Source organism: Pipistrellus hanaki, assembly GCF_964339955.1.
Source record: "Pipistrellus hanaki genome assembly, chromosome: 6".
Lineage (NCBI taxonomy): Eukaryota > Metazoa > Chordata > Mammalia > Chiroptera > Vespertilionidae > Pipistrellus > Pipistrellus hanaki.
This window is the reverse complement of record NC_140508.1, coordinates 80,229,645-80,249,937: the sequence shown is the minus strand read 5'-3', so window position 1 is coordinate 80,249,937 and position 20,293 is coordinate 80,229,645. Positions and strand designations below refer to the sequence as shown.

Genomic DNA, 20,293 nt, shown 5'->3' with positions numbered 1-20,293 from the left:
AAAAAAAAAGAAAAAGAGATGAAGAAAGGAAGACAAAATGGGACTCAGGAAAATGAAAGTGAGAGGAAAAGGGAGAAAGGCAGGAGACTATCCTGACACAATGATGCCAGAAATTCAACTGAACTTTAAAAATATATATCTATTTTTCCATTTTAACATCTTTCCTGGTAAACCCGAAGAAGGTCACATTGAATTTCCATGGAAATGACCTGCCCTGAGTTGGAGCGACATGAGTCAGGAGGTGTGATGGCAGCGATGCTGTATGTCTGCTGGGCTGAGCCAGGGGTGGGGGTGGGAGATGGCCCAGAGGAGCGTGCAGGTTTGCTTTGTATTCTCACGTTGCCAAAGGGAGGGCACAGAAGCCAATCTTTAGCTAGTGAATTGGAACTTTAATGTTTACCAAGCAGATCCAACTCCCACTCTCCGCACCCCCTCCCACTGCCAACTCCCTCTCCTCCCTTCTCCTCTGCCAGCTCCCTCTTGGCTCTGTGTCCAGGCCTCCTGCTAACTGGACCCAGCTCCTCCCCCAGCAGTCCTGGTGAGGAGCCCTTTGCTGCCAGAGGAGCAGAGTGCCGGCCACGGCTGGCCACGTCCCCTTGCTTTTCTCTCATCAGAGTTTTTCCCGTGAGGCCCTACATTCCTAACTTTGGAAACAGATGAGCTCTTCCTGGAAGAAATTCCCTGCAAAGTCCCAGAGGCTGGGGGAGTTGGGACTAAGCAGCAGGGACCTATTTTAAGGAACAGAATTCTTCCAAAAGGCTTCCTGTGCATGCTCAGCCCCAGGGAGCTCTCAACGGACATCTGCCCAGCTCATAGCTTCTGACCTGTCATGTGTGCCTTGTGTCTAGGCTGGTTCTCAGAACAGTGCTCCCCCCTGACATACCAATCTCCCAACTCTCTATGTCTACCTTGCCAACATCCGGAACAAAACCTTTGGGGAACTCCTACACTTGATAGTCATCTGTGTCCTCTCTAAAGTAACTGTGGCCCTAGGAAAGAGAATGGCTATCCTGTGCTTTCATAGTGGATCTAGGATTGGGTCTGGCTTAGCAACCTATTAATTGTGTGACCTTGGGCATATTTTTGAACATCTCTAAACCTGGGCATCCTCGTGTATGGGGGATAATAATGATAAAATGAGATAATGGAGATAACATGCTTGCATCATGCCTGTCATATAGTAAGTGCTTAATAAATATATATTATTATTATTATTGAACAATTGTCCACACTACCTATATTATAGTAATGTGCTACCTGGTATCACTGATGACATTTCTTTCTCTCTCTCTCTCTCTCTCTCTCTCTCTTTGTGTGCGTGTGTGCACACGTGCATGTGCACATATGTGTGTGGCTTCTGTCTGCAACTTGGATATTTCTAAGAGGGGTGGGGATACATTTTTCTAACCTCTGTGTCTGCCAGGTCTCTAAGCACACACTGAGAAAATACTTGATGGATTGAGAAACTGCCCCACGTTGACTGTGCCCCACAAATAGTGGAACAAACATTGGGAACAGAAGAGGGTGGGCTGGAGAGAGACAGGGGGCCAGGAAAGTGAGATTGAGAGTGTGAAAGAGAAAGAAAGACGGAGAGTGGAATCAGCCTAGATGCTGACAGAAAACACTGAGCAAAGGGAGCCTGATGAGGGTCTGTGGTTCAGTAATTTCATTCTCTTGAAGTCAGGGCAACTCAAAGAGTGAGGATCCATTTGTGACACTCATCCAGGGATGGCTCCATCAGCCACCCTTTGGTTAGGCTGGTTCTGAATAATGACATCAGGTACACCAATCTCTGAATTGTAAGAGCAGACACTGTGGTCTGGCATCTGAGCTCCCACTTATCCCAAGAGAAATGTCAGCTCCTCTCCGTCCCCAAATAAGAACACGTGTGAGGGGTGCCTCTAGTTCTGTCTTGTTATTGTTCTGGTTGTGGTTGTGTGTCTGTCCCCGACAACAATGGGGCTGTTTTCCCTGCTGCCAGCAGGATGCTAGCTCTGTTACGTGCTGGGAAAGAAACAGAATGGGCTGCCTGCACTATCTTCTCCCTTCTTGTCTTCTCAGGGAGAAAGTGGAGGGCTGGTTTTAATGGATTGACTTTAATGGATTTTGAAATCTGGAAAAGTGCCTACATTGCTGAGGTTACCAGTTTTCCAGGTTCTTTTTTTTCTTCCCATTTCTTTCTCTTCAGTCAGACACAGAGTGAGCTCACTCAGGCACCGACTGCGGTCACCCCAGACCAGAAGAGGTCTCTTTCTTCCCAGCCCCAGCTGACAGGAGCACCCATTATTTCTTTGGGGGAGGGTATTTTGCTTGGTCCTGTCCCTGCATCCTCTGATCTCAGAGGAGAGAACCAACCAACAAGAATAACACCAGCTCTGCTTTCTGGAATCCAAATGGCTCCACCTTAAGGCATAATTTTTTTGGATCGTTTTATTTTCATTTGCCTCCGTGTAAGTTTGTACAGGGGCTCTGTGCCCTGGGAAGTTCTAGCTGCAATCCTGTCTTTCCTCCCGCCGCTCCCCCTGTGGGCTGTGCCAGCCCTGAGAATTGTGACGAGGTTTTTTATGCCGAGAGTCTCCCTGTGAGGCCTTTGAAGAAAGGACAGCATTCCAGGCACCTCAGGGGGACTCTAGGCTCTGTGTTAGCTCTGCGGTTGGACTCTGTCCTCAGCTCTCCCACCTCCCCAACTGCATTCACATTTCCTTCTGTCCTTTCCTCAAAACTTGCCCAACCCGTCTTTGTGATTTCAGAAAAATGCCACTGGATCTCCCAGTATGAAGGATTAGCACAGATTATGGGGAACAGTGTTAATTATCGGTGGAAGGGGGGCCGGCGCGTCGCTCCAATGTGCTCCTGATTTCCCCTGGGCCTTTCTGCCTGGTAATAAGCCTTCTTTAATCTGGCAGGCCCCTTAGTGAAATCAGCACCACGGACAGTGGTATTGATTGCTTCTGAGAAACCATCACAGCTGCTCAACCAAATTACCTTTGATATGTGACCTTTAATGTAATTACTGCAACATCAAAGTATTTCTATAAATTATTAAAGAACTAATACACTCCATCATTTAGCTATTCTCTTATATGTAAAATAAACAACTACAAGTTAATGCTAGATCCAGCACAGTCCACATTTGCTACTGAAATTCCCCCAGTCCTGGGCCTCTCTCCCTCTTCAAAAATCCTAAACCTCCCCCTTCCCACTTTCTCTTTCTGTTTCCCCCATCTACCAGGCTTTTAGCCATCACGAAACTCCCCAGCAATCTCTCTCAAGCCGATGAAGGGCCTCCCAAACAATGTGGTATTTTCTATTCCATTCGGGCGACTCTAAAATATCTATCACCATCTCCCCCCCCCCCAAACAAAGTACCATACACAGTTTATGAATCAGCACAGACCTTTCTCAGAAGCCTTTGGTTATCTGACGCGGTGGCTTTGTGACTCACACATAACACGGGGCGACGTGGCGCTTATTTCTGCCATCTTACAGAGGGCACCCAGAAAGTAATTACTATAATATATGTGCCTGTAGCCGCGCCACTAAGAACCAACTGGGGACCGGCCACCGTGCCCGAGCTGGGCTCCACATAAAAACCCGTGTGGCGCACGATTTCCATACATTTGCATCCGGGGGTATGTTATTAAGATGATTCAGCCCTGCGCTTTGCAATCACAAGTACAAAAATACAATCCAGAGGCTGTCTTAATGGAAGGCAGGCCCTCCCCATCCCCTAACCGGGTGAAGCAGGAGCTGATACAAAGGAAAGGCTGCCCCCACCGGGGGTTGCTTTTCTCTCCGTCTCCCTGGCTAACCTTTCCTGCTGCGGGGCAGGCATGGAAACGTGTGTTTACCTACTACTGGCTGGGTAAGACTGTCAACATGCATATGTAAACATTGGTGAGCACACGTATAGAACACACGTGCTTCCCCGCAGTGCCCATTGCATAATACAGCGTGAACCCCCGGTACATTTATAAATTCCTCAGACGATGCCCACAAACACTCGCGTCTTTCCATGTATCTTTGCATACTCCGTGTGAGCTGTATGTCTCAGCTCCCGGATCCCCTCCCCCGCATCTCTCTGAACCCACAGGAGACACCATGCAGACCCCTGGCCTGAGAGACGCTTATTTTATGGTGATGAACTGGCCTCGGTAACAGCCACGGCTGATATCACACCCAGTTACGGGGGACATAAATAATCCCCCCCTACCCCCCCCCACACACACACACACACCCACACCCTGCACAGGAGGAATAAACCAGGGCTGAGGCGCGATAGTTTATCAAAGACCAGGGCTGGCTCCTTCAGTAAACACAGTGATCTCACTCCGGCGGCGCCAAGCCTGGATGGGGGGGCGCCTCCTTCCCTCTCGCCCCGAACCCCACCCTGGGCACAGCCCGCAGCATCCGACGTAGATGGGCTGGTGCTCCGGCTGCACCTTCACCCCGAGGGACGGGCTGGAGGCTACTCCGGGCTGGGGGGAGGGGGGGGAGGTGGACCCCCGGCGGGCATGCCTGCCTCGGGCAGCCTGCAGGCGGGCAGGGGGTGGGGAGGGGGTGGGAAAGAGACCCGCTCAGCAGGGGAGAGCCCCGCCCGGGATGTGTGGCGGCGGCACAGGGCGCCCCTCCCCGGGATGGTTCCGAGGAGGGGCCTGGACGGCGGGGTGCGGGGGGGCCCCCTGGCCCGATCCCCTCGCTGCTCTAGGGGCGGGGGGCGGGCGGGACGAGCTGGGGATGGAGCGGAGGCAGCCGGCGCGTCCGCCTGGACCCCGATCCCCCCGCCCGCCCGCCGGCCCCCGCGCCGCCCGGCCTCCCGCAGTCGCCCCCTGTCGGCGCGCCCGGCGCTCGCGCCCGCGGACGCCACTTACCCCGGGCAGGGTCTTCTGCTCGTGCAGCGCGCTCTGGGCCTTCAGCGCTGACTCACGCTCGCAGTAGGTGAGGAAGGCGCAGCCTGGAGGGAAGCAACGGCGAGAGGGTCAGTGGGCGCCGGGCCGCCGCCGCCGCCCCCGCCGCCCGCCGCCCGCCGTCTCGGCCCCTCCCGGCGCCCGGCCCGCTCCCCACCTCGCCCGCCGTCTCTCCCGCGCGCTCCGCTCAAGCCTCCTGCCTCTCCGCGTGCCTGCCTGCCCGCCTGCCTCTCGTCCCTCGCGTGGTTACTGCTCCGTTTCCCTCCCTCGGCAAAGTCTCCCCCCCCCGCCCCCCACTGCCTCTTTCCCCTCCACGCCCCCTCTCCCTGATAGTCCCTTCCCATCCCCATTCCCTGGTACCTCAGGAGCCTCTGCCCTCTCCCTTCAGCCTTCTCTGCCTCCCTCCCTTCGCCCCCTCTCCCTATAGTCTCTTCCCATCCCCATTCCCTGGTACCTCGGGGGCCTCTGCCCTCTCCCTTCAGCCTTCTCTGCCTCCCTCCCTTCCTCCGGTCCTCTGGGCGCTGTTCTGTCTGTTTCAGCTCCAGCCCCAGCACCTCCAAGGGCAGCTCTCACCCCTCGCCCAGCTGCACCCCAGGCCACACTGGACCATGAAACCCTGCGGTGGCCTCCCTCAGGAGTGCTGCTGGCTGCTTCCTCCAGGATGATGGAGGGACCCCCTTGGCCTTCCAAACAAAGGCTCCATCAGCAAGGAGGACCCCGGCCAGGCTGTCCTAGTGAAGTGAACGGGGCTGCCCACGTGCCCCCTGCCCTAGGGCAGTGATATCTGCACGCCCGCCCCAGGCTTGGGCGTATGCAGTCCACCGAGGGGCAAGGCTGGGCCTGAGGCTGCCCCTTGCCCTGCCGCCAATTCCCCTGGTGACCCCTGCGAACCGCAGCTCCGGCCTGCCTTGGTCTCCTCAGTGTGAACAGAGGTTTGGCTCATCCGTTTCCGGTTTCTGAGGTTCAGCCTCGTTTTCCCTGGAGGCGTTCTGATGGTGCCTCAGCAGGAAATCCGGGTTTTAAGAGCCCTGTTCCTGACTCAGGGGTGGCTTTTTAATGCTGGCCTTTCAGGCACAGTGACAAGGCAGAGAGAATGCTTGCTGATGGGGGAGTCTTTCTGAAAGTTCCCTCAGACTGCCCAGGGCCAGGGGCCTCTTCCTCTGCCCCCAGACCTGGCCCAGTGTGACCTGGGAGGCCTGCCAGGCTCAGAACCGCAGGGAAAGCAAAAAAGATAATTTTGGCCAGCAGCAGGCTTGACCTGGGGAACAGTGGCCTCAGACTTTCCAAGGCCCCAGAGCAGGCACCTTGTAGGCTGGCCACTTCCCTCGTTTCACTTTTCTTTCTTTCTTTTTTAAATATATTTTATTGATTTTTTACAGAGAGGAAGAGAGAGAGATAGAGAGTTAGAAACATCGATGAGAGAGAAACATCAATCAGCTGCCTCCTGCACACCCCTCACTGGGGATGTGCCCGCAACCAAGGTACATGCCCTTGACCAGTATCGAACCTGGGACCTTTCAGTCCACAGGCTGGAGCTCTATCCACGGAGCCAAACCAGTTTCGGCTCACTTTTCCTTTCACTCTCTCATTCTCTTATCTCCCTCCCCCCGCCCCTCTCCTGCCTTTTATTTTTTCTTTGCTCTCACAGTCGCCTCACTGGGTATGCCTCTTTCCTCATTTTGACCTCTCCCAATCCCATCCATCTTTTAAGAATCTGATCAAGGCCACTTCCTCCAGGCAGCCCTCCTTGACTGGTTTAGTCCATCTCAAGCCAACCTTCTTCCTTAACTGTCCACAGCTGACCACTTGGTCATTCTTGTGGCCATTTATCAGCCGCTTCCTGAGTCCCATTGTGAGTCAGATTCTGTGCCAGGCAGGCCTGATGGCCCCCTCTTCTCATGAGGCCTGTAGGCTGGTGGTGCTGATCGGGTGCCAATGCCAGCCCTTGTCATCAGACTTGCTCTGGCCTCTTACTTTCCCAGATGCAGAGGGTTCCCAATGCCTCTCCAATTCCTGAGCCCTCCACCCGCCAGTGAAGCCCCTATCCTCCTCTTCCAATGTGGAAACTAGAACCGCTTCCCTTCACTTCCTGGCTTCTGAGAGAGAGGATTTTGGAAGGGAATCTATGTGTGAGGAGGACAGAGAAATGGAAGGAAGGGAGGAAGCAGGGAGAGAAAGCTGGAAGGCAGAACTCTCAGGGTCCCCGGGGGCTCTCTCTGCCCTTCCTCAGACTCCTGCCCCAGGCTGGGAGGAGCTCAGCGCCAAGGAGCCCCTCCCACTCCGCCTCATCCCTCCCCATCCAGACCCCAGGCCACCCTCCTCCTCAGCCTCCCTGCTTCTCCCTCCTGGCCATGGCAGACAGTCATTGATGGAGACACAGGGGGCTGAGATGAATAGCAGTCAGAGGCCCCCGTGACCTGGTCCCTCGTGCTGCCGCCTGCCTCTCTGGAGCCTCTTTCCTCCCATCCCCTCTCTTGCTTTGTCCTCCTCCTGCACCTGCCTGCAAGGAGGAGGCCGCCACTGTCTAGCTGTGTGCAGGCAAGCCAGCTCAGGACAAGGTCAGGGGCAGGTTTGGAGAGGGAGGAGGAGGGAGGAGAAAGAGGAAGAGAAAGAAGAGAAGGAGGGAGGAGGAGGAAGAGAAGGAGGGAGGAGAGGAGGGAGAAAGTGACCATATTGTTTCCATGGCCTAGGATAACAAGGGAGGCATTCTAGATAAAAAAGATAATAATCTGCTGTTTTTGTCTTTTCCAGCTTCCAGGAATTTCTGCCGCAGTTTTTTTTTTTTGGAGAGAACTCACAGCTGCATTTTGTAACAGAATCTTTAAGGGACCCCCAGGCCCTAGGTAACTTCTCCTGACATTTCTACTCCTTGACCTCACCTCCTGGCATCTTTCCTATTTCTCAGCCCTGCCAGGCACACTCTGTCCCAGGACCTTTGCACAGCTTGTGCCCTCTCCCCAGAATGACCCCCTTGCCCCTTCAGTCCCCCTCAGGCTTCTGCTTCTGTGACCTCCACAGAGAGGCTCTCCTGGCCACCTCATTGAACATGGTTACCCACCCCCCACTCACACTCACTCTCTGATCCCTGGTCGTGGTTTCTCTTCTCTTTAGTGACATATTAATAGTGTGTATCTGCTCCTTGATTAGCAGTCTCCTCACTCTCAAATGGGTTCTATTCCTGTTTCGTCCTCAGGGCCCAGCACAGGGGCAGGATCTCGGTGCCTATTGTTGAGAGCATTGAATCTCGAACACCTCGGCTACTTTGGAGGGGACCAATCATCAGGACTGGGCTGGGGACACAGAAGTGTTGCTCTGAGGCTGCTGGGAGCTGACCGAGGACACTGAGGCACGCCGCCCCTCCCTCGTGGCAGGGGACAGATGTTGCCTGGGATAGTCGGCAGGTGGCCCCGGCCAGGAGGGCTCTTTCCCCCGAGGCTTTCTCAGCCCATCCTCCCAGTGCCTGCAGGGCAGGTACTGTCACTCCCGATACCTCCTCTAGGTGGTCCCCTGGACAAGGTGATGCGCAGTTCCAGACAGGAAGCTGTGCCAGGTGGATTCCCACCAATCAGGGGCCACTCACTGATTTCTCTCTTTGAACCCCAGTTTCCTGGTCTATAAATGGGGCTAGTCATTCCCCTCGTGGCTTGGGGGAAGATGTACTAGCCCAGAGGTCGGCAAACCGTGGCTCGCGAGCCACATGCAGTTTTTTGGCCCCTTGAGTGTGGCTCTTCCACAAAATACCGCAGCCTGGGCAAATCTATTTTGAAGAAGTGGAATCAGGAGACATTTAAGTTTAAAAAATTTGGCTCTCAAAAGAAATTTCATTGATTGTACTGTTGGTATTCGGCTCTGTTGACTAATGAATTTGCTGACCACTCTACTAGCCCATGAGTATTAACAACCTCTGCCGATCTCTGTAATTGCAGAGTGTGGTGTAAACACATATTGACTCTCGTGCAGGGGAGATCTGAGGCAGCGTCCTTTCTGCCCAGAGAGACCAGCCTAATGCAGAGGCCACCGGGGCAGCCCACCCTGGCCTTCTCTGCCCATCTCTGCAGCCAGTCAGATGTTGCTTCTGACAGTCTACCCGGGAGATGAGTTGTCTCACTAGGGCTCTTTAAAAAGGCAGATTTGGAATGGCTATCATCAGCAAATCAACAAACGACAAGTGCTGGCGAGGATGCGGAGAAAAAGGAACCCTCTGCACTGCTGGTGGGAATGCAGACAGGTGTAGCCACTTTGGAAGACAGTATGGAGTTTCCTCAAAAACTTAAAAAGGAACTCCCATGTGACCCAGTAATCCCACTTCTAGGACTATATCCCAAGAAATAAGAAACAGGAATCACAAAGGATATATGCACCCCTTTGTTCATAGCAGCACAATTTACCATAGCTAAGATTTGGAAACAGCCTAAGTGCTCATCAGCAGATGAGTGGATTAAAAAACGGTGGTACATCTACACAATGGTATACTACATAGCTGTAGAAAAAGAAAGAACTCTTACCATTTGCAACAGCATGGATGGAACTGGAGAGCATTATGCTAAGCAAAAGGAGCCAGTCAGAGAAAGATAAATATCATATGATCTCACTCATTTGTGGAATATAGTGAACACCATAAACATAAACCGATGAACAAAAATAGATAACAGAGACATAGAAATATCAAACAGACCATCAAACCTTAGAGGGAAGGTGGGGGGTGGGGTGGTAAGAGATCAACCAAAGGACTTGTACCCATGCATGTTAGCATAACCGATGAGCTCAGAGAGTAGGGGGTGAGGACATGTGCTGGGGGGTGAGAGTGGTTAGGGAGAAGTCAATGGGGGAAAACGGAGACATATGTAATACTTTAAATAATAAAGAATAAATTCAAAAAATAAAAAGGCAGATTTGGATAAGCAGCGACTAACCAGCGACTAGCCAGCGATTCCCTGTGCTTGGGGGTACCAAGTCTGCTCCCTTGCTGAAGGCAGAGCCTGGGGGATGGCATCTTGGTGGGGAGGGGTGGCTTCGTGAGGAGAGTTTGCCATCACTGGGTGTTTTAGAGCATGGCAGGCCTGCGGTGAAGGCCGAGGTGGGGGCTCAGGGTGGCCAAGAGAGAGAGAGGGTGCCCAGGTAGTACACACAGAACCCCATACAGAAGAACTAGCGTTTTTCTTTGTTATTATTTTTGTGTCAATCCTTACCCCAGGATATTTTCCCATTGATTTTTAGAGAGAGTAGAAGGAAGGGTGGGAGACAGAGAGAGCAACATCGGTGTGAGAAAGATGCATATAATACATTGGTTGCCTCCTGCATACACCCTGACCTGGGGCTGGGGATTGAGCCTGTAAGCAAGGTACATGCTCTTAACTTGGGACATCAAACCTGGGACCCTTCTGTTTGAGGGCTGATGCTCTACCCATTGAGCCAAACCAGCTAGGAACAAGTTTTGACTTCCCCTCACAGCAGCCGAGGAGGGGTTTGGAGCTGTGAGGGTGGGGCAGGGACCACAGCTCAACATCTGTCAGGCCCACTCACCTGTGGACGCGCTGAGGTGTCCCCAGAGACACACCCAGGCCCCTTGGGAACTCACAGTCTAGCTGGGAGATGGGTTCTCTCCGGGAGCAGCTGCACCTCCACACACTGCCACGGGGAAGAGAAGGCCAGCGCCAGGCTCTGAACCCAGAGTCCCTGGGCGGTCTGAGAAGGAAGCTAGCAAGAGAGATTTCTGGGGACGGGGCTAGCAAGACAGAAACCTCTCCCTCCTTCAGGCCCCGCGGTTCCCTTCCAAGGCCTGAACCTGCAAGCATACGTGCACTCTTGCCCACAGAAGAGAGAGCAAGGGTCCACGGTGGCTGTTTGGAAGAGCAATGATCGGAAGCCACCGGAAGCTCCCTCAGTGCAGGGATGCTCTTCCGTTCAAGCAATCTGAAAAATGAAATGGCCCTACGTGTACCAGCATGGGAAGAGGCATTGTCAGGGGAGAAAGCAGACTGGCAAGTCACATACGACATGTGCGTACCATGGAGGCATATTCCAGGAGATCTGTATGCACTGGGCTCTGTGTCTGCCCTACAGCGAGTCCGGAAGGGTCACGCCACGCCGAGGACAGGGATGTGGGGGCTGGGGGGGTGCCTCCCATGAGTTTAACTCTTTTTTGTTTTGATTGACACCTTTGGATGTAGAATAGATTCATGTGTCACTTGCATAATTAAAGATTTTTTAAAAAAATCTTTGCTGAAAGAGGAGGGTGGAATAAAAAGCAGGTGGGTGAAAAATGGGGGAGCCGGGCAGGAGGCAGGACTCATAGTCCATTTTGAACAGACAGCCATCCCTGGGTATCAGCTTCCCGGCAAATTCCTCATGATCATGGCAGGCCCTGCGATCCCCTGGCCTCACAGCTTCCTTTAGCTCTGGGACTGAAGCAGCTCTCTCTGCCCAGCAAGCTATAGACAGCCTTCCTGCTGGTCCGTGGCCTGAAGTTCCAGCAGTTGATGGGGGTGGGGGGGATGGAATCCATGATGGCACTCAGAGCCTCCCCATCGCTGCCCTCCCTCCTATTCTTCTCGGCCGGCCAGCTGTATGACCCCGCCGGCGGGATCTGAGGGGAGAAGCCGAGGAAACTACCAGGGAATGTCCGGGTGAGGGGTGACCTGGCCCTGGTCTCCCTCCTCTTCTGTCCCCCTGTCTGAGTCAGAGTCAGCGTGTTTTATCTCAACCCTCCTGAACCATGGACTTGAACAGAATAGAGCAGCCTGGCAAAGCAGGAATGGACTTTGAAAATTGCCGGGGGTGGGACTGGGGGCTGAGCGATGTCAGACTTGGCGAGAGAGTGCTGTCTTCTGCAGCGGGTCCCTGGGGCTCCCTGCTGAAGGCGGACTCCCACCAACCCATGTGACCCACAGGGGCCTGCCTTCCCTCCGCCACTCTCAGGTCTGTGTGCACTGACCCTGGCCTGCACTCACACTCCCATATGCTGCTATTTAACCTCTTCCCACTCACCGCTCTTATTTACCTGTCCCTTCTTTTCATCAGTTTCACATCTCGGGTCTCTGAACAGACTGTCAGTTCCCCGAGAGCAGAGACAGTGCCTTCAGAATGGAAGGCTGATCATCCTGCTCAGGAGGCTGGGGAAGGAGACCCACCAATTGGGGTGTTGGAGAGAGAGAGAGACAGAGAGAGAGAGAGAGAGAGAGAGAGAGAGAGAGAGAGAGAGAGAGAGAGAGAGAGCAGGAAGCCCTGGGTGCAGAGAAGGGAGGGACGGGGAGGAGGGTGTGGCCAGGAGAGGCTGACAGTGGTTGTTGCCAGGCGGGGTGTAGGCTGTGGCAGGCACCCTCCTCCACAGGGCAGCCCACGGGAGCTGGGGCAAGGGGCGCTGCTGATTCCTGAGAAGGTGGGCGGGCGCCCTCCCCCACGTGGGGAGGCACACAGCGCAGCGGCAGAATTAATTGCACGGTGACGGCAGTAATTTACAAAGCCCCGTGTGCAGGCATAAAAGGCCCTTGTCATCGTGAGGCGAAGGAAGTACAATTTCCTGCCCAGCTCTGAACAGGGCTGAAGCCTGGGGTGTAATCATCGCAGAGGGGAAGGCTCCCCACACGCTCCCTCCTCCCGCCCCGGCCAGGCCTCGGCTTCCTTACTAATTGAATTACAGAATTAGCCAGGGGAAGGTGGCTGGAGAATGCAGAGATCTGGACTTCAATAAAACATCAGATCCTTCAGGCCAGTCACTTTTCCGGCCCTAGGAAGTGGCGGGGTTGGGGGTGGGGGGGTGGGGGGTGGGGAGGTGGTGTGTGGGAGTGGGGGCGGGAGGAAAGGGAGCAGGAAACCCACCCACTAGCCAGACCCACGGGTCCCTGTTTGGGGTGATATCCTTAAGGGGGTCCAGGAAGGTCCAAATCTCCACCGTTGACCTGTCATGATCCTGAAATCGCCCCTCAGAGCATCTTTCCTGAGTGGTTCTCACCCCAGGCTGCGCCCGAGAGTCACATGAGACACAGAGTTGGGCCGCTACGGGGAAACTGAGGCAGAATCTGGGAGGGGGCAGCGTGCAGGGAGAGAGGTGGGCCAGAGGGAACTCCACCAGCCTCCCTGGAAAGAGGATTACTGGTGCTCTAAGGCCACGTCTGTCCCCTCCTCCAGCCTCTGTCCCCCTTGGTCTGGGTCAGCAGATGCCCCTTCCCCACGTGCATGAGAGACACAGCTGCAGACTTCTTCACAGGGCTCCTCCTCCGGGAATGCCCCCCCCCCCCCCCCCCGCCCCTCTGCCAGCGCTGCCCCTGCCTAGGTCTGTGCTGCTTTAGGCCGACCTCCTGGGTCCTGCTCAGTGAATCCCCAGCCATTTTGGTCCCACTTTCTATGGATTCCTGTGGCCATGCCCTTGTCTGCCCCCAGGGTGAACCTGGTCTCCACCTCTACCCCAGAGCTCCTGGGGAATGGGCTTTGAAATAGGCAGAGAAAGCAACCCTGGGGCCTGCCCCTGCTTCTGCCCCTTCCCCAGTGCCCAGACGCTGGGTGATCTTCGTGGCACCTTCCCAGGATCCGCCCTGGCCGTTCAGTCCCCCTAGTCCTGCTTCCCTGGCCCTTACTCGCCCTCTCCTCCCTTTTCCCCGGGAGTGCTCCCTGTGGGCATGCCAACAGTCCCTGCTCTTCTCCCTACGTTCCGAGGGCAATGGTCACCCACCACCCGGCTCTGGTGTCCTCTTCTCCTCCACCTCCATGGGGACCCCACCTTTCCCTGCTGCCTTCCCCACACCACCCCCTTTGGAGCCTTCATGTCCTCCCCTCCTCCAGAAAGCCTGCCCTGACTACCCCAACCCCCACCTCTCCTAAAGCCCTCAGCGACGGTCCCTCTTATCTGGCAGTTAGAGTGCACATCTTTGTCCATTTACTTTTACATGTGCTTGCCCAAATGGAAATATTCTACTATAGATGTTGCTAAGTCCAGGGACCTTTCTCCCCCCACTACCCCCCCCCCCCCATTACAGACGTCACTGAGTACAGTGGATGCTAAGTGCACGCTGCCCCTGCCTGGGTGACAGTGAGCTGAATGGCTGGGAAGAGATGGCTGGCTGTAGGGCCATCAGGTTTGTGGAGAGGGTCTGGGATACAGGCCCGATGGCTCAGGCCCAGGTGAGGGCAAGAGCCACCCATCTTCCCGGAGGCGGCCTGAGGCGTGGGGATGGTGGGGCTGCACAGGAGGGGGAGACAGATGGGACCCTCAGCCAAAGAATCAGGGCTGCTGGCCTGCTCACCTCCGCAGGGCCCTCCAGTGCTGGAACCCCACCCCTGGCCGGCATCCTGCTTTTGGGCTCAGCACTGCCCTCCTGTGTTCACTCCCTTTGAACCAGAAAGTCCAGGGGAGCGCATCTCGGAGCTAAGGGGGTGTAGGAATGGGAAACTGGACCTCCCCTCACCGACTCTAATGTGTCTCCATCATCTCTCAGCCCTCCTGCCCTTTGTGGCCACAAGACAGAGATGGATATGGAACGGGGAGAGGGGAGGAGTCCAGATCTTCCCAGACCTAGACTGGGAACCCTCCGGGACAGTCCTGCCTTTCTCTTCCTGCTGGGCATAGCTCGGTCTGAGGGGCCTAAATGACTCTGCACCTTGAAGCTGAAAGGACCAGCAGGCAGGCTTTTGCCAAGTGCCTGCCCCTGCCCCTCGCCCTTGTTTGCACCCTCGGTGCCGGAGAATTCCTTGTTCGCTGTGCACGGAGACCGCTCATGGCACTGTGAGAAAGGACAGAGAGTGGACCTGACATAGTGACAGTATCACCCCTTGCTCGGCGAAGAGCTCCTGGTTTGTGGCCAAGGGCTGGGGGCTGGTGCAGGGAAGGTGTCCACGCACAGAGCAGTCAAGCCTGTCCGGCTGACAGTTGTACTGGGTTTTGTTCCGCAGCCGAGGGGCTGCCCCTGCCCCCTGCCCCCACCCTGGGCGGGGCTCCTGCTGGTCCCCAGGACAGCAAGCAGTGCTCCTTCACTTGTGCGGAGTCCTTAACTGGCCCAGGTGCTGTCCTGCCCAGGAGCTCACCGAGCTTACACCACAGAGCAGCCCAGGCCCCTGTCGTCAGCCTCTGACCCCAGGGGTGGGGGAACAGGGGAGAGTGGACACCTGGGCCCCGATGGCTGGTTTGGGGCTGGATCCTGAAGCCCCTCTGGAGGCCCCAGGCCAGAGATGTTCCCCTCCATACCCTATGGCCTGCACTTGGGGTCAGGGACTCACAGATGACCTCGTTCTCTTCCTACAAGAACCCAGGTGGAGACAGCACAGGTCTCTGGGGCCACAGGCATCTGTTCTCCCTCGACCCCGATACCCTGTCCCATGTCAATCAAAGTCAGGCTTCCGCAGACGGCTCTGTCTGAGCATCAGGCTGAATTTAAAATGCATGTGGCGTTCGCTACTTGCAGGAACACCAGGAACTGTGCTCCCTCTTAATTAACCTGGTCGGGGAGGTTAGACTTCTCTGCTTCGGATTTTCTCAGACCAGGGTGCACCTGCTGAGAAGGCTGGCCTGGCTCCAGGCAAATGGCCCCCTGGCTCCCGGAACGCCACAGCTGGAGGGGGTCTCGGGTTGGTGTAGCCTAGCTGGTTGCTAAGCTGTGGGAGATAGGCAACAGGCAGCATCTGAGAAAGCGAGGCCACCTCAGCGTCTAGGAGGGAACCCACTCCCGCCCTCTGGCTGGCCCATCTCTGAGCCGGCCTAAAAATCGCCTCTCGCTCTCTGCCTGTCTGGTTGGAGCTGCAGAGCCTTGGCACGCTGCTGGGCCCCAGCCAGACATGCTGAACACCTCCGCGCGTGGGAATGACTCAGTACGGCATCTGAGTCCGCAGTGAGCCCAGCATTCGCCGGGTTGTGTGTACTTCTTGGGTCCCTTGAGGGAGCTCAATAAATGCTTGCTGAGTTGCATGGAGTTCCAGTGCTGGCCTTTCCATAGTGGTTGGTTTGGCTAAACTGAGGTGGGGGTCCTTTCCCCAATACGATCCCTCTCCCCATGCAGAGGGAGGTGTGAAGGAATCCCTCCTGGAGCCCCCACCCCCAGCCAGCAACTGTCCGGGACACAGCCACAGGAGTAGCTCTCTACCCTCAGGAGGGTGGGGCTCTGCCTCTCTGGCTCCTATCTCTCAGGAAAGGAGTGGGTATCGGGGCTGAGGATAGGGAACTGAGTGTCTTTTTGTCTGTGTCTCAGTTACACTGAACCACGCTCTCTCGCAGCTCATTTCCAGGTCATCTGCAGGCCTTTTCTCGGGCTCCTCCCCTCCACCAGGATGCTTTCTCTGCTCCTGGGTCCTCTTTTAGACACCCCATCCCCCACCTCCGGGAGCCCTCCCTGGCTTCCCAGACTCGCCGATTCTCCTTCCAAAAAGTCCTTCCAGTTCAAGGCTTCGAAACATACAAGTAAGCACTTGGTTAAACAGAGTTTTCTGTTGTTTTTATAGGTGGGAACCATGTGTCCCCAACTAGACTCCAGCCCATGGGGCTGTGCCTCCCTCTAGCTTCCCTGACCAAGCCCAAGATGGGGGCCTCACAAGAGAGGATGAGCTGCTCAGAATCAGGAGGGAGGCCATGCACCCCTCTTTGAATGCACATGGCTACTCAGGGTCTGCCCGGTGAGGTGAATTAATCTCACCTCTCTTCTCTGGCTCCTTCCTAAAGGGCCCTAATTCACTTAAAAAACAACAACAACGAAATAGCAGCACACCAACCAAGAAATTCCAAACTCAGCACCCAAGACAGGTTATTTTGAAAAGACCAATAGCCAAGAGCCCCATATTATAGGATCAATGTTTGGAAAATGTGATTTTCTTTTCTAAAGCAGAAAAACAATCTCACACAGTCCTGGCAGGCCATGGTCCAGCTCCCATGGCGGGTGTCTCTCCCTCACGATCTTGGGGACTTAGGACACTCTCCTGGCCGAGCATTGGGCTTCGCCCAACATCAATAAGATGGTTCAGTCACAGGCATTTAGCAATATTTAATCCGGGGCTGTGGCAAAGGAGCAGTCGGCAAATGTGACTTGAGATGCTCACTTCTGGGAATTGACCCCTGGAGCCCTCCCAGTCCTGTCGGAGGCATGGAGTATCGTTCACATTGTAGGCATGGTAGGTGCTCTGGCTTTTTAGAGTCAGTTGGTCCCCATCCTGGGATGGGCAGAGCCCATTTATAGCTGACCTGGGGAGCGCCAGAGGTGGGTGAAAGGCGGTTGGCCAACGAGGAGAGGGATCTTTGGGGAGGGGGACAGAGCATGGCATGCAGCTTGATTTCTTCTCCTCCCAGAGACCCATCCACATGCCCTCGGAGCCAACCAAGAGAGAAGACTGAGCTAATTAATTCCTGGACTCAGACTGTGTGAGTGAGATTGGAGAAGTACTGTTATCTGTGGATGGAATGAAAGATGCTTCTTTCATCCATTCAATAACCATTTATTTATTTTTTATATATATTTTATTGATTTTTAGAGAGGAAGGGAGGAGAGATAGAAACATCAATGATGAGAATCATTGATTAGCTGCCTCCTGCACGCCCTCTACTGGGGATCAAGCTGGCAACCCAGGCATGTGCCCTTGGCTGGAATCAAACCTGGGACCCTTCAGTCTGCAGGCTGACGCTCTATCCATTGAGCCAGACCAACCAGAGCTCAATAACCATTTATTGATAGCCTGCCATTTGCCGGATGACGATGACGAGAGACACGCCCTCTGCTTTAAAGGAAACCCTAGGTAAACACGCTGGCAAGGCCAGGTGATGGGCATGAGACAAGTATACCTCCCAAGCTGAAGTCTGTGCAGGGCTCACTAATGGCCCAAATGATAACAGCGCGCACAGCGCGCCCTTACTGCGGTTGGACTTTGTTCTGACTGCTTTCCATGTATTGAGTCACTTAATACAATAACTCTGTAAAATGCCACTATTATCACACCCATTTTAAAGGTGAGGAAACTGAGGCACCCAAGTTGAAACACTTGCCCACGTTCTTAAGGCCAGAGCTGCACTATGAATTGGGTCAGGATGCCTGCAGGAGCCCATGACCTTAACCATGGGCTCTGCCACCTGACGGCAGAGAATTCTCAGCTCCGCCCAGGGAGAGCAGCCTCATGGGAAGGACGTGCTGGGGAAAGGGCTCCCCACATGCACAGGCATAAAGAGGTGTGGGCTGCAGGGTAAGCTCGGACCCACTCCCGTCCCCTTCAGAGCTCCTCCAGACACCTTCTTCAACACCTTTCTGTGGCTTTCTCCCTGGTCTGTTCCCCATCTCCTATTCTTTCCTTTCCCCTTCATCGCTTCCCTGTTTTCCTTCTTTCTTTCCTTTCTCCCTCCTTTCTTTCCTTTTTTGTCTCAGTGCTGGAACCCCATATTCTCTCTTACGTCTCACCCTGACTCTTCCAGGACACACTGCTTTTTTCCACCTCTAAACGAGGGTCACATCTGTCCCCCAGGTTTCTGACACCAGCCTCTGAAAAAGCCATTTAACTCCGTGGCCTGATTGTTTGCATCTGGAGCCCTGGGGCAAGTCTGCCACCTGTGAGGGGGGCTGTGGCTCTGACTATAGCCTTGGCCTTGAGGGGACACCCGGATAGTTTAGGTTTACACAACCCTGGGGTTCCTTCCCCAGGAAGTGGGGATAAGGACACTTGCCCACTGGGGCCAGGGCACCCGGTAGGGTGCCTGACATATAATTAATGGGGGATCACTGTGGCTGCGTTGTCCAGAGCAGCAGTTGTGATATGATGCTAAAAGTTCCCTGCCGTGTGAAAAATAGCTCTGGCATTTACACTATCTGGTGCTGTCTGCTTCCCTCGCATGGGACCAGCTCATTTCCCTGATTATTCCCACGCCCATCCATTACCACAGGGACAGCGCCCTGTTGGTGCTCCTGCCCGTGCACAGGCTGGCACACTGGTGCTTGGAGCCACTGAGGCGGCTTGCTTTGAGGTCTAGGAGGCAAGTGTGTTTTGTCTCCTGGTGTACCTGATATGCTAATGACAGGAGGAAGTAATGAGCTGAGTGACAAAGAGCTGGCTTCATGCTTCCCCAAAGAGGCACCTCTGTGTCAATTGTTGCTTTTGTGAGAGGAATTGCCAACACCTGGGGATGCGGGGATGTGGGGTGGGGGGAGGGGTGGATGCGGGCTGGGAGGGATGGGGAAAACTGGGGGTGTCTCACCCCCACCCTGTAGCAGGGTAGGCCCCTGGCAGCACTACCAAGGCAGCCTGGGACAGAGGGAGTGCATGTGGATTGAGTGCTCTGATCCATGGCACTCCCTGACTTCCCAGAGGACCCCGGGAGCTCCAGGATGGCAGGGCCCACCCCATCTACTGTATGCCCTCCTCCCGACATAGGGTGGGCAGGAGGCACAGGTGAGGGGAGGGTATTGGCTTGGTGTTAGAATGTCGACTAAAGACAACCTCTGACAGGTAAACCACAGCTTCCAGCCAGTTGACATGTCTCTCTGGACCTCGGTTTCCTTTTCTGTGAAATGGGTTTGATATCCCTGCCTATGAGTCTGTGTCCCCAGCCTCCAGCACCGTCCTGGCCCAACGTGGGTCCCCGCACGTATTCGTCAGTGAGTGGGTGAGTGGCAGGAGGCAGGGAGCAGGGAGTGAACACTGTTCTTTTGCAGAAGAGGAAAGGGATGTGTGTGCAGGTCAAGGTGACATGATCAATCCCAAGATCACAAAGCTGATTGGTGAGAGAACCAGGCTCAGGTCCAGGGCCTGGCCTGCTGGGTTGAGGGAGATCAAGTCTCTGAGAGGCTGGGAGCCCAGTGCTCCTGGGGAAGAGGGAGCAAGCAGATGTTGGGTGGTCAGCATGGAAGGCCAGATAAAAGGAAGAGGAAGCAGACTAAACCAACAGATGGGCATGTCTCCAGTCTCTGCACCAAACTGAGGGACACGGAGAACACAGTCACCTGAGCAGGTGGAGTGAGTCCCTCCAGTGTACCTGCTCCTGCCTTCAAGGATGAAGGGCAGTGGGCAGGGCTGGGGTTGGTGGGGGGAAGGGGAGAGGAGGGAAGAAGGAGGAGGGAGGAGGGGTAGAGGGAAGCGCAGGTCTGAAATGCTCACATGTCCTAGAAGCCTGTATGGTTCTAGCCTCTGTTCTCAATGCCCTTCAGGGGTTTTGGGGTAGGAAAGAGGGGGTGGAGACAGGATTCTGGGGGGAACCCAAGGCCAGGGCTCATAAAATGTCCCAGGTAGAGCCAACCAGAGGCCTGCCCTCATCACTCCAAAATGGGTCCGACTCTCACACTTGGCCGCGTCTCAGCCTTTGTGTCCTCAGGTTTTACCCCTTCTCTCAGCTTCCTGGAAATTTCCTTTAGGCCTTGGCTTTGGCTTGACTGAGCTGGCTGTACCCCATGGCCAAGAAGGCCAGCTAGGAGAGCTGAGGCCCAGGAGGGATAGGC

At 55.0% G+C, this 20,293-nt stretch overlaps 1 protein-coding gene across 50 annotated transcripts in view; it reads right to left on the bottom strand.

Annotated features, from left to right (window-relative positions):
- The window catches only part of CELF4 (CUGBP Elav-like family member 4), a 264,622-nt gene that overhangs the window by 184,321 nt on the left and 60,008 nt on the right, over positions 1 to 20,293 (bottom strand). For 48 of the 50 annotated variants that reach the window (XM_084888861.1, XM_084888869.1, XM_084888881.1 and 45 more), the window contains exon 2: positions 4,872 to 4,954. In XM_084888861.1, coding sequence (XP_084744987.1) covers positions 4,872 to 4,954 — 83 coding nt within the window. Of the gene's footprint in view, positions 1 to 4,871; positions 4,955 to 5,064; positions 5,161 to 20,293 lie in introns of those variants that run through there. The other 2 variants (XM_084888878.1, XM_084888879.1) reach the window with 2 other exon arrangements.